At 39.4% G+C, this 13,629-nt stretch overlaps 1 protein-coding gene across 1 annotated transcript in view; it reads left to right on the top strand.

Annotated features, from left to right (window-relative positions):
• The window catches only part of KCTD19 (potassium channel tetramerization domain containing 19), a gene marked incomplete at its 5' end in the record, with an annotated part of 31,586 nt that overhangs the window by 1,731 nt on the left and 16,226 nt on the right, over positions 1–13,629 (top strand). Inside the window, 2 exons of the mRNA XM_058707039.1 lie at positions 569–624; positions 3,140–3,436. Coding sequence (XP_058563022.1) covers positions 569–624; positions 3,140–3,436 — 353 coding nt within the window. The remainder of the gene's footprint in view (positions 1–568; positions 625–3,139; positions 3,437–13,629) is intronic.

The following is a 13,629-nucleotide window of genomic DNA, read 5'->3' as shown; positions in this document are numbered from 1 at the left end:
AAATGCAGGCTTTGTTGGGCTTTTCCTTTCTTAAACAACCACCTCTTTAACACTTTTTCCCCCCACCATTTTAATGCAAATTTTGAAACATTTAGATAAGTTGAAAGAACTATATACTCACCAACTAGATTCTATAGTTAACATTTTGCTGTGTATGTTTTATCACATGTCCATGTATTTATCCCTTTATCAATCCACATTGCTTTTTGATGCATTTCAAAATGTTGTAATATCAGTACATTGCACCCCACTTGCTTCAGCATGCATAATTTTTACCTAGAATTCAAAATTGTTTTATGGTTCTTTTATTATTTTTATGTACTATTTGCCACCTTTTAAATTTTGTTTACAAGAGTAGTGCTCCTTGAGTGTTTATTTTTAAATCTGAAACAGATGATGTGTATGTTTGATGATTTGTATGTTTATATGTTCTACTTTTCTATAGTGTTGATAAGCTAGGCCATCTTAAGGCAAAATAGACAATTCACTTACGAATAGATAACCTTGAACTTTTAACAATGAGCTGAAGAAGGTTAATGATCTTTGCTGTCTTTCTGTATATTAAAAGGAAACCACAGCATTCAGCTATCCTGTTATGGCCTCAATAATGTGATGTCTCTGCAGGTATGACCCCAAGAGAGCTCTGCATACGCTCAGTGGGGTGGGGAGTGCCTTCCTCATAATTCTCTTTTTTAAATGGCTTTATTAACATATAATTCCCATACTACAATTTACCATTTTAAAGTTTACAATCCAGTGGGTTTTAGTATATTTACAGAGTTGTGCAAGTAGTACCACAATCAATTTTACAACATTTTCATTATCTGAGAAGGAAATTCCATACCTGTTACTAGTCACTGCCCATTTCCCCCACAACCTCTCCAACCCTGAGCCACCACTAATCTACTCTCTACAAATTTGCCTATTCTGCACATTACACATAGATGGAATCATGTAATATGTGGTCTTTTGTTGCTGGCCTTCTTTTACTTAGCATAACATTTCAAGGTTTCATCTGAGTTGTAGCACATATCGGTACTTCCTTTTTATTGACAAATAATATTCCATTGTATGGATACACTACATTTTGTTTATTCATTCATCAGTTGATTGACATTGGGTTGTTTCTACTGTTATGAATAATGCTTCTATGAACATTTGTCTGTAAGTTTTTGTGTAGACCTAGGTTTTCATTTTTCTTGAGTTTATACCTAGAAGTGGAATTGCTGGGCCATATAGTAACTACGTATTTAACATTTTGAGGAACCACTGAACTGTTTTCCAGAGCAGCTGCACCATTTTACACTCCCACCAGCAGTGTAAAGGAGTTCCGATTTCTCCAGTCCTTGTCAACACTTGTTGTTACCTATCACTTTGATTCAGGTCCTCCTACTGGGTGGTAAAGTGGTATCTCACTGCAAGTTTTGATTTGCATATCCCTGATACCTACTGATGTTAAGTATCATTTCATGTGCTATTGACATTTGTGTATCTACTTTGGAGAAATGTCTTTTTAGAGTTTTTACCCACCTCCCTTTAAATTTGCTTGTTCATCTTATTTCTATTATTGAATTGTAAGAGTTCTTTTTAAAAAAAAATGTTTATTTTTGAGAGAGGGATAAAGAGCAAGAACGGTGGGGGAGGGGGAATAGTGTGGAGGGGGGAGCAAGAGTAGGGAGACAGAGGATCCGAAGTAGGCTCCAGGTTCTGAACTGTCAGCACAGAGCCCAACATGGGCCTTGAACTCACAAACCACGACATATGACCTGAGCCAAAGGTGGAATGCTTAACTGCTTAACTGACTGAGCCACCCAGGCACTCGAGTTGTAAGAGTTTTTTATGTAGTCTAAATACAAGTTCTTTATTAGATATGTGATTTGTGAATATTTTGATCTATCATATGGGTTGTCTTTTTACTTTCTTGATGGTGTCCTTTGAAGCACAAACATTTTTAATTTTGATGGACTTTTATTTATTTCACTTGTCATTTTGTATCTTATCTAAGAAAGCATTGCCTAATCCAAGATTATAAAGATTTTGTGTTTCCTTCTAAAGGTTTTATATTTTTAGCTCTTATTTTTTAGGTTTGGTCCACTTAGTATTAATTTTTGTGTATGGTGTGAGGTAGGGTTTTTAGTTTGGTTGGTTTTCTTTTTGCATGTGGATGTCCAATTGTCCTAGCATCATTTTTTGAAAAGGTATTCTTTACCCATTGAATTGCTTGACTCCCTTATCAAATTCATAACCATATGTTTCCTTACACTAATAGCACACTATCTTGATTACTATACCTTTTTAGTTAGTTTTGAAAGTGGGAAGTATGAATCATCAAATTTCGTTCTCCTTTTTCAAGATTTTTTTTTTTTTTTTTTTTTTTTTACTATTCTGCATCCTTTGTATTTCCATATGGATTTTAACATCAGCTTGTCAATTTTTGCAGAAAAAAGGCAGCTGGAATTTTTATAGGGATTGTGTTCAATCTATAGATCAATTTGGAGGGTATTGCAGTCTTAGCAGTATTAAGTCTTCTGATTCATAAATATGAGATGTTTTTCCATTTACTTAGGTCTTTAAATTTTTTTTTTTCAACAGGGGCGCCTGGGTGGCTCAGTTGGTTGAGCGTCTGGCTTTGGCTCAGGTCATGATCTCACAGTTTGTGTGTTCCAGCCCCACATCGGGCTCTGTGCTGACAGCTTGGAGCCTGCTTCGAATTCTGTGTCTCCCTCTCTCTGCTCCTCCCCTGCTCATGCTCTGTCTCTCTCCTTCAAAAATAAATAAAAACATTAAAAAAATTAAAAAAAAATTTTTTTTCAACAGTGTTTTGAACTTTTCAGAATACAAGTATTACACTTCTTTTGTAAATGTATTCCTAAATATTTTGTTTTTTTGATATATTGTTTTCTTAATCTCATTTTTGGATTGTTCATTGCTAGTATATAAAAATACAATTGATGATATATTGATCTATACCCTTCACCCTGTTGAGTTCATTTCTCATAATTTTCTACTGAATTCCTTAGGATTTTCTATATGCAAGATCACATCATCTACAAATAGAGATAGTTTTACTTCTTCCATTTCAGTATGGACGCTTTTTGTTTCTTTTTCTTGCATAGCTCTGTTTTCATTCTCCCTTTAGGAGGAACCTGGCATGCCTCATGAATCAGCAGAGGATTTGTTTCATTTCAACGTTGGGGGCTGGCATTTCTCAGTTCCCAGAAGTAAACTTGCTCAGTTCCCAGACTCCTTGCTGTGGAAAGAGGCTTCAGCCTTGACTTCTTTGGAAAGCCAGAGGCTATTCATCGACAGAGATGGTTCCACATTTAGGCACGTGCACTATTACCTCTACACCTCCAAGCTCTCCTTCTCCAGTTGTGCTGAACTGAACTTACTCTATGAGCAAGCACTGGGTTTGCAACTGATGCCTTTGCTGCAGGTAAGATACTCTTGTCTTCCAGGAGTGATCAGTAACATAGGCCTATAGCACTAAATGTTGTGTCCTTTCAAATACTGGTTTCTGGGATGACCCTCTTAATGGGGAAGTGTGATGAGTGAGTTAAAGTAATAAATAATACACTGGAAATGCATGTCCTGAATAAAGGCTTTCATCCTGACTGTGCCTTATCTATACCAGTACCCACCACAGACCCAGGATAGGACTTAACCAACTGCTGAGAGGGTGCCCTTGACTTTTGAAAATCCTATTTTAAGATTCTTCTTGAATCTTAACTTTCCTCCTAACTACAGAAACCACTTCTGTGGCTTCTCTTAAGTAGTTTATTCTTAGTTTTTGGACAATGATTTTTTTTTTTACTAGAAAAGCTAAATATTATGGCTAGAAAGGACCATTGGCCATGCTCCATATTAATTCCACTGTCTGGACAAAGTATTGTTTACTCCATCTCCACAAGCACTGAGCCAGCAAGTCACAGTTCAGCTTAGGGTACTACCAACTGTGCCTCCCCAACACATCTTAGAAGAAAATTGAAATAGACAGTGCATGTTTGGGTCATATAGGAATAAGAACATTTCATACTGTGTATTTTTATAAATATTCCTTTCTAAGTAATTTAATGTTTTTTTCATAAGTTACTATGTATTTGGAAATCAAAACCCTTCACATACTCCAATGCAAGTTGATGGTAGTATTCTTTTCATTCATTTTTCTTTTATTTTTTCAAGTTTATTTATTTTGAGAGAGAGAGAGAGAGAGAGAGAGCAAGCAGGGCTGGGGCAGAGAAAGAGGGAGAGTCTCAAGAGGGAGAGTCTCAAGGGAGATGTGGGGCTCGATTCTGTGAAACCATGAGATCATGACCTGAACTGAATCAGATGCTTAATCGACTGAACCACCCAGGCACCCCTTCTTTTTATTTGTTTAAAGCCACCCACCTGAAACAAAATTTTTTTCAACTACCCCTGGAGTGGAGTGCTAGAATTGCTTACAAGTGGCTTCAAAATTACTTAAATGGCCTCACATGTCGGGATTACTGATGACTTTATGCCAAGGCACCATTTTGTGAGGAAAAGAAGGGAATCATTTGTTCATTGCAGAAAATCAAAGAGATCAAGGCAATTTTTGAACCATTTTAAAGAACACAAGCCTATTATACAAACAGTTTATAAAGCCCTTTAAGTCCTTTCCTGTCCTCACTTCCCATTGAAACAACATCTATCTGGGAAGCAACTTCAGAATGGGATGTAGCAACTTAGAGGCCAATGAGCTGGTCCAGTTCCCAAGTTCCAAGTTGTGTGAGTGGAAGTATTTGAAGAATCATGTGGATCTGCCTCCCTAAAAGATATAATAAAACAAGTGCTTATGTTTTGGAAATAGTGTTTTCAAAGAAATAAACATTTAGGCTGGGCTAACTGAAGTGATGTTTATTCTTTGAAGAAGAGTATAAATACAGCTGAAGAATCAATGGCCATCTCAAGCAAATCAACAGTCTCATACATTTCCATCACTTTCCCCATTGCTAAGGCCTGCCCATATATTCAGGTTCTTTCATAAATGTACAGATGCTTTGCTTGGAGAAAATGGAATTTTCCAATTATTAGTCTAAAGACTTTCCTCAGGCAGCCCAATTTAATTCATTCAGCGAGTATTTACTGAAAACATTTTGGGTACCAGAAATTATTCCTGTGGGCTTTAAGAAAAACATGGTATGAACCAATAAAAATAAGATGTCACAAGTAATTTTAAACTTTCAGTAGCCATATTTAAAAAATTAAAAAGTGACACTAAATTTAATAATATATCTTATTTAACTCAATATATTTAAAATACTATCATTTCAACATGTAGTATTTTAAAACTGATATATTTTACATTTTTTGTACTAAATCTTCAAAATCTGATGTGTTTTATACTTATAATACATCTCAGATTCAGATGATTGCATTTCAAGTACTCAGTAGTCACATGTGGCTAATGGCTATCATATTAGCACATATCTAAACTGTTCTTAAGTGTTGGCACTCCTCACTGTAGCATCCCTCAGATTTAACTCCTAGTAAAAAAAAATGGGACTCTGCCACCTGCTAACTAATGGCTAAAGTAACTAAAGTTACTACACACTCAGCAGATCACATATTGTACTCAGAATTTTCTGTTACACAGTAGGCTTTTTTTGGAAAGCCATGTAGAAGAGCAAACCATCAGAATGAGATGGGAAGCTTCTGGAGTACAGACACCTTGTCTCACACTGCTGCTATACTCTCTACCACTCCTTATCCCCCCACATTTCCACTCTTTCTCTTTCCCACCCTTCCTTCACCTGCCCACTCTACCTCCTTTCAGTCTGTAGCTTTGGCCTCCAAAGGACACACTCAGTATCTATTACACTCAGAATCTATCTACGCTTGATTCCAAGTGTAACATTTATTGTGTATTGAGCACCAATCAAGGGCCAAGCACTAGAGATACAGTAATGAACCATATAGCCATACAATGTCAGGTAGAGGTAAATACTATGAAGAATAGAGCAGTGCTTCATGTGTAATAGTGAAGGAAGAGGGCATTTCTGTATTGTAGGACTTCTTGAGGTTTCAGAATGTGCTTATATGATTTTCTTTTTGTGCATGTAGTTTTTATTCTGTCAATCACTGCCCTTGTAGTATTGGAGCTTAGTTGAAAGAATAAAACATTTATATCTAACCTGCTTGTTTTTAAATGTACAAATGTGTAGTATGTGGAAAGGAGATAGCAAGTGACTGAGACCAAGGAAGCTACTCCTTTAGAAAGAGTGGTAAGGGTGGGCCTCAATGACAAGGCAACATTTGAGCAAAACCTGCAGGAGAAATAAGTCATGCTGATGTCTGAGTTAAGAGCTTCCAGGCATAAGGAAAGGCACATAAAAACACCCTGAGGTTAGAGTGACTTGAAAGAGGCAATCTCAGAGGCTGGTACAATGAAAGGTAGAAGATTGAAGGTAGATAGATGGTGAGGTCAGAGGAAGCCAGGGGGCAGATCTTACAGAGTCTTATAGGCCACATTAAAGATATAAGATCTATTCCAAATGTTATAGGTAGCTTTGGGAGATACTTAAAGAAGTAAACTGATCAAATTTAAGTTTTAAAAGATTACTGGACCTTGGGTTAAGCAATGGTTTCTCAGGTTCAACACCAAAAGCACAAGCAACCAAAGAAAAAATATAGATAAATTGGACTTCATCAAAGTTAAAAACTTTTGTGCTTCAAAGGACACCATCAAGAAAGTGAAAAAGACAACCCACAGAATGAAACAAAAAATTTGCAAATCACATACCTGATAAGGGACCTGTAACCAGAATATATAAAGCACTCTTACAACTAAACAATAAAAAGACAATCATATTTTAAAATGTGTAAAGGATTTAAGTAGACATTTCTCCAAAGAATATATACAAATGGGGAATAAGCACATGAAAAAATGTTTAACATCGTTAGCCATCAGGGAAATGCAAATGCAAACCACAATGAGATATCACTTCACACCACTAAGATGGCTATCATCAAAAAGACAGGCTAAGGGTGCCTAGGGGGCTCAGTTGGTTAAGCCTCCCTCTTGATCTTGGCTTAAGTCATGATCTCACCGTCCTGAGATGGAGCCCAGTGTGCACTGACAGTGCCAAACCTGCTTGGGATTCTCTCTCTCCCTCTCTATCTGCCCCTCTCCCTCCCTCCCTCTCTCTCTCTCAAAAGAGATTAGTAAATAAGAGAGAGAGAGAGAGAGAGACAGAGAGGCAATAACAGGTGTTGGCAAGGATGTGGAGAAATCGGAACCTTCATACACTGCTAATGGGAATGTAAATTTGTACAGTTTCTTTGGAAAACAGTCTGACAGTTTCTAAAAAAGTTAAAGAGTTATGATGTGACCCAGTTAATTCCCCTTCTAGGTATATACCCAAGAAAAATTAAAACGTATGTCCACACAAAAACTTGTAGACAAATGTTCATAGCAGCATTACTCCTAGTAGTCAAAGAGTAGAAACAATCCTTATGTTCATCAGCTGATGAATAGGCAAACAAAATGTATATCCATCCATACAAATGAATATTATTTGTCAATAAAAAGAGATGAAGTGAAGTGTCTGGGTGGTTCAGTCAGCTGAGCATCCGACTTTGGCTCAGGTCATGATCTTGCAGTTCAAGAGTTCGAGCCCCACATCGCACTGTGTGCCAACAGCTCAGGGCCTGGAGCCTTCTGGATTCTGTGTCTCCCTCTCTTTCTGCCCCTCCCCTGCTCACACTCTGTCTCTGTCTCTCTCTCAAAAATAAACATTAAAAAAATTTTTTTAAACGTTTTTTAATTTATTTTTGAGACAGGGAGAGACAGAGCATGAACAGGGGAGGGTCAGAGAGAGGGAGACACAGAATCCGAAACAGGCTCCAGGCTCTGAGCTGTCAGCACAGAGCCCTACGCGGGGCTCAAACTCATGGACCATGAAATCATGACCTGAGCCGAAGTCGGCCGCTTAACCGACTGAGCCACCCAGGTGCCCCCTAAAAAAATTTTTAAGGAATGAAGTACTGATACATGTAACAACAAGGATAAACTTTGAAACATTTTGCTAAGTTAAAGAAGCCAGACTCAATATATTGTATGATTCCATTTATATAAAATGTACATAATAGATAAAGTTATAGAGACAGAAAGTAGATTAGCTGTTGCCTAGCGCTAAGGTAGAGGGTGGGAAGGCTAGGGTGGACAGGATTGGCAATGACTGTTAATGGGTGCAGAGTTACTTTTTAGGATGTTGAAATAGATTGTGGTGATGATTGCACAATTCTGTGAACACATTAAAAACCATTGAACTGTACAATTTAAATTGGAGGTTTTATCATTCATATTATATATGTGAATACATTTCACATTAAATATATTTCAATAACACTATTTAAAAAATCATTGACTTCTGTCCTGATATTAGATGAGGAATCATCAAACTATAGCCCATAGATGAAATTCAGCCCACTACCTTTTTATACAACCTGTTAGGTATGACTGATTTTTACATTTTTTAGACGGTTGAAAAACCAAAAGAAAAATATTTTGTGGCACATAAAAATTATATGAAACTCAAACTTCAGTGTCCATTAAGTTTTTTCTTTAATTTTATTTATTTTTGAAGGAGAGAGAGACAGAGCATGAGCAGGGGCAGAGAGAGAGGGAGATAGAATCCAAAGCAGGTTGTAGGCTCTGAGCTGTCAGCACAAAGCCCGATGTGAGGCTCGAACTCACGAGCAGTGAAATCATGACCTAAGCTGAAGTCAGACGCCCAACTGACAGAGCCACCCAGGCACCCCTGTGTCCATTAAGTTTTACTGGAACACAGCCATGATCATTTGTTTATGTATTATTTATAGCTGCTCTTGAGCTACATACAATACAGAGTTGAATAGTGGCAACAGGGACCATATTCTCAAAGCCTAAAATATTTGCTCTCTGCCCTTTTACAGAAAAAAAATTTGCCGACCCCTGGCCAATGAAGAGTGGGACACAGGAAGAAGCAGGAAGACCAGTTAGTTAGGAGGTTCCTATAGCATCCAGATAAAAGATAGTGGTAGTTTGGCCCAAGGTGGTAAAAGAAGTGTTCAAATTCTGGATGTATCTTGATAAAACTGACAGTTTGCTAATGAATCGTTGGTAGAATGAGAAAGAATAGATAATTCTTTTGTATGCTGAGCAGTAAGGTGAATGGTGGATTCCAAAGAATGTGCAGGTTTAGGGGGAGAAATCAGGAGTTAGGATTTGAATGTGTTAAGTTTGAGAGGCAAGAAAAGGGTATTTATTAAACATCCAAGTGGTCATGGTGAGAAGGCAGCTCAATTGTATAAGTTTTGGAATTCATGGGAGCAATCTGATCTAGAGGTATAAATCTGGGAGTCATCAAAGCTGGTATGTAAATCTATTAGCCTGGATGTTCACAGAGGAAGTACAGAGTAGCTATTCCAGGTCTGTACATTAACATTATAGTGCTTCCTAGAACTTTCTCTGTAATTTGGGGAGTCCCCTTTGCCTAAATGTAAACTGCTTCAAGCCTCTCACAAGCTATCAGCCTGGTTGAGAGTCATAGCTGCTACTGCAGTGTGAAATTTCTCTTCAGGGTCACTCACAAGAGTTCAAAGTTCTTGGCAGACTGTCTATTCCTTTACTTGCCCCCTTGAACCCCACTGAGGACTTAGTATGATAGTACATGCTACTTGTGTTTCCTTTTCCATCACCATCTGGCAACTTCTACGCTTGGAAACTTAAATTATTCTTCCTATAAGCATTCTGCTACCAGCAAGCAACCCGAATACACCTGCATTTCTTGGTTCAAGGGAGCCAGAGAGTTTTTATGTTGATCACACAAATGATGCTTTCAAGAAAACAGACAAGGGACAGTCTCACAGTTTCTATTACTCACAATGTTAAGACAGATTACCACTGTGGTCTTGGAAAGGAAGATTACATAAACAGTAGATATTCATCCCAACAGTGTAGCTTGTCTGTAGATATGGGTAAGTGGACAACCCTGGACCTGGCAACTGCTTGCCTTGACTCATAGCCTAACACGTACCCAAACCTATGTTCTTGTGTGGGCACTCACACACACACTTTGAAATCCAGCCATGTCCCTAAGCACCCCAAACACCACCTCTCCACACCTTTTTACTTGGTGTTCCTTCTTCCTAGAATGCTTCCCCTTTAAGATTTTCCTAAATGTGGTCCAAGGGAAGTCTAGCCTGACACTTCCAGGCGGAGTTTTTGTCTCTCTGCTCTCAGAGTTAATTCCTGTCACCTATCAATGTTAATTCTATTTGGATCAAGTATTCATAGGTCTTTCTCCCTCACTGGCCTGTATTCTTTTCATGTTTGCATTTCTAGTATCTCATAGTACCCAACCTGTAACAGGTGTTTAACAAACATCCACTGAGAGAACATTGAATGATGCACCCAAGATGACCTATGAAGGCTAAATCTACTTCTGCAGGGTCAGGGCACTGGAACTGGCAGTGGAGGGACAGGTTTGAGATGCTGATAGTTGTGTCTTGACTTCCTTGGCTGATTGCAGCTGTTCTGCATATCCTTTTGTTCTACTAACCTTGCTTCCCTTGAGCTGCAGATTGATGCTGGCCTCCCTTGTTTTTACAAGACAGTTGCAAGCCCCCACTCCCCCACCCCCAGATCCCTCCAACAGCCCACATCAGAGCTTAAGGCATCTCTAAGCACTGGTTGTACTTGGAAAACCTCCATTAAGTCCCAGAGTTCTTCCAGTAGTGCATTTGTCAGCCATCTTTTGGCAGCCATACATATACACATACACACTTGCCCCCATGCCATTCGTCTTACATTGCTTCTGATTGACAAATTTTTCACTACTATCTAGACCAAAAGTGACATTAATTATCCCTGTGCTAGTAATTAGCCATTTGAATTTATATCTATATTTCCCTAAAGAAACCCTCCCTTTAGTAACTTTCTAGGTCATAGCATATGAATAGTAAAAGTCATAGAAGTAATATTCAGGCAGACAGAAGTAGAATTGAAGTCCACAGAAGACTAGTCAAATACTCTGTGACAATTTCAGTCAACAAACCCAAAGAACACTAGGAAGCTAGGCTCTCTGAAATTCTCTTCACTCATTCATTACTTCATTCATTCCATGAAAATGTATTGAGATTCCTCAGGCACTGTTGTGGGTGCTGCAAATAAAGCAGAGAACAAACCAGGCAAGATCATCATGGTATTGGAGGTTTTATCTACTAGGGGAGACTAGCAGATGTTAAATAAATAAGTAGGTGTTATTGAGAACAATAAAGCAGAGTGAGGGGTTTAGGGAATGTGTTCTTTGGGTTCCTATAGCACCTAAATGGCTTCCCACAAGAAGGCCTTGTGTTTCTAGAAGCCAGAGCAAGGACTGGCTGAGAGAATTTAGAAGACAACCCAGTTGGGGCACCTGGGTGGCTCGGTTGAGCGTCTGACTTTGGCTCAGGTCATGATCTTGTCGTCTGTGGGTTTGAGCCCCACCTTGGGCTCTGTGCTGACAGCTCACAGCCTGGAGCCTGCTTTGGATTCTGTGTCTCCCTCTCTCTCTGCACCTCCCCTGCTTGCACTCCCATCTCTCTCTCAAAAAAAAAAAAAAAAAAAAAGAAGACAACCTAGTTAAGGCTCCTGGGCCTAGTGCATGCAGCACGACTTGACTGGCAGGAATTATGATCTCTTAGGATTTATTTGTATGTTTTTCTTTTTAAGATTTTTCAAACATACCTTTCTTGGAGAGAATGGTACAGCTCACACTTCACATTTACAAAAATGGCAAGAAATGGAGATTTCACGTCTACAAAATAGGTCATTCTCCCCTCAGCTAATACATCTCTCAAGCTAGTTGGACTATCAGTACTGACCCACCCCACAGGATATACCTGGGTACCAAACAGCACTTCCAAAAAGAGTATCTAGGCCCAGAACAATAGGTTGTTCTCCCAGACAGGGATTTCCCTCCCCCAATAGGTCCCTTCCACAATGGCCAATAAAGAGTTGATCAAAGGCACTGTTGTTTCCTCCACTGGGACAGAATTTCAGGATTTGAATCTGCAAGTGAAACACAAATGGCAAATTCAAGTGCTGATGCTGTCAGCTTAGTATGGGTTTTGAATGGTCCACTGTCGCTTGCAGGCTCTCCCTAGTTTTACTCTTTTTTCTTGCTACTTCACCCAGCATCTTTTGATCCATCACCAATCAGACTGAAGTTGAGACTCTTCTTCCTGTCATCCTGTCTCCTTCTTCTCCTTCACCCTTGTCCCTCTCCCCCTTAGATCTTCCCTCTGGACTCTAGGTCCCAAGTTGGAATCACTGTCTTCACTGCCCTCTGAACTCTCTGAGCACTGCCCATTGTAATCCTATGTTAGCTTTTCCTGTGGTTTTGGATATTCAACATCTTTGGATGCTCAGTTTTTGTGAATGTAGTCTGCTTCTCTGCCAGCTCATTTTGGGGTCCCTCATGTCTCATTTTGCTTTTCTTTCCAGAGGACTCAGCCTTCTAGCTCTCCATTTATGTGAATTCTTTCATTTAATGCAGCAGTTAAGCACTTACTACACATCGGGTTCTAGACTAGAAGCTGGGATGCATCAAGTCAGTCCTTCCTCCCAAAGCCTGAAAGAACAGGCCTGAAATCAAGCCACAGAGACCCAGATGGAGAAGTTCAGAAGGGTCTATGGGAACAAAGGAGGATGACCTGCTCTAGCTAGGGGAGGATGCAGGCTTTTCAGGCAGTGAAGGGAGGAGAGAAGTGTTCTGGGAAGAGGAAATGGTATATATAAAATTGAGAAGTCATTACAGAACATGGTGTGTCTTTGGAGTTTTGTGGAGTTGAGTATCACTGATGATGGAGTGCAGACAGAATGGTAGAAGATGAAGCTGGAAAGGTAGTTTGGGATCTGACCATTAAGAGGAAGGAAATTAGGGGCACCTGGGTGTTTCAGTCAAGCATCTGACTTTGGCTCAGGTCATGATCTCGTGGTTTGTGGGTTTGAGCCCTGTATTAGGCTCTGCACTGACAGTGCAGAGTCTGCTTGGGATTCTCTCTCTCCTCCTCTGTCTCTCTGTCCTTCCCCCACTTGCACTCTCTCTCTTCAAAATAAATAAATAAACTTAAAAAAAGGAAATTAACATTATATTATTTCCTTTAATCCTTACAACATCTTCCAGATTTTACTATCTCGACTTTGCCTATGAGGAGCCTGAGGCTTCTAGATGTTAAGTGACAGATGGGAGGCAGGTGGTCAAGAGCAGTGGTTAAGAGCACGGACTCTAGAATCCTGGGTTCCATTTGTAGCATTTCCTCTTACTTGGGGCACTGAGTACTCATTCTCTTCTTGGGTCTTGTTTCCCATTTGCTAAAAGGGAATGATAATAGTAAAACCTACTTTGTGTGTGTAAGGGGGGCATTAGGAGAATTCAGTTTTAAAATGCCTGGGTAGGGGTGCCTGACTGGATCAGTTAGTAGAGTGTGAGACTCTTGATCTTGGGGGTGTGAGTTCAAACCCCACATTGGATGTAGAGATTACTTAAAAGATAAAATCTTGGGGCGCCTGGATGGCGCAGTCGGTTAAGCGTCCGACTTCAGCCAGGTCACGATCTCGCAGTCCGTGAGTTCGAGCCCCGC

This window comes from Neofelis nebulosa, chromosome 17 (genome assembly GCF_028018385.1).
Source record: "Neofelis nebulosa isolate mNeoNeb1 chromosome 17, mNeoNeb1.pri, whole genome shotgun sequence".
Lineage (NCBI taxonomy): Eukaryota > Metazoa > Chordata > Mammalia > Carnivora > Felidae > Neofelis > Neofelis nebulosa.
Note: the sequence above shows the minus strand (reverse complement) of the source record. Positions and strands in the feature narration are given on the sequence as shown.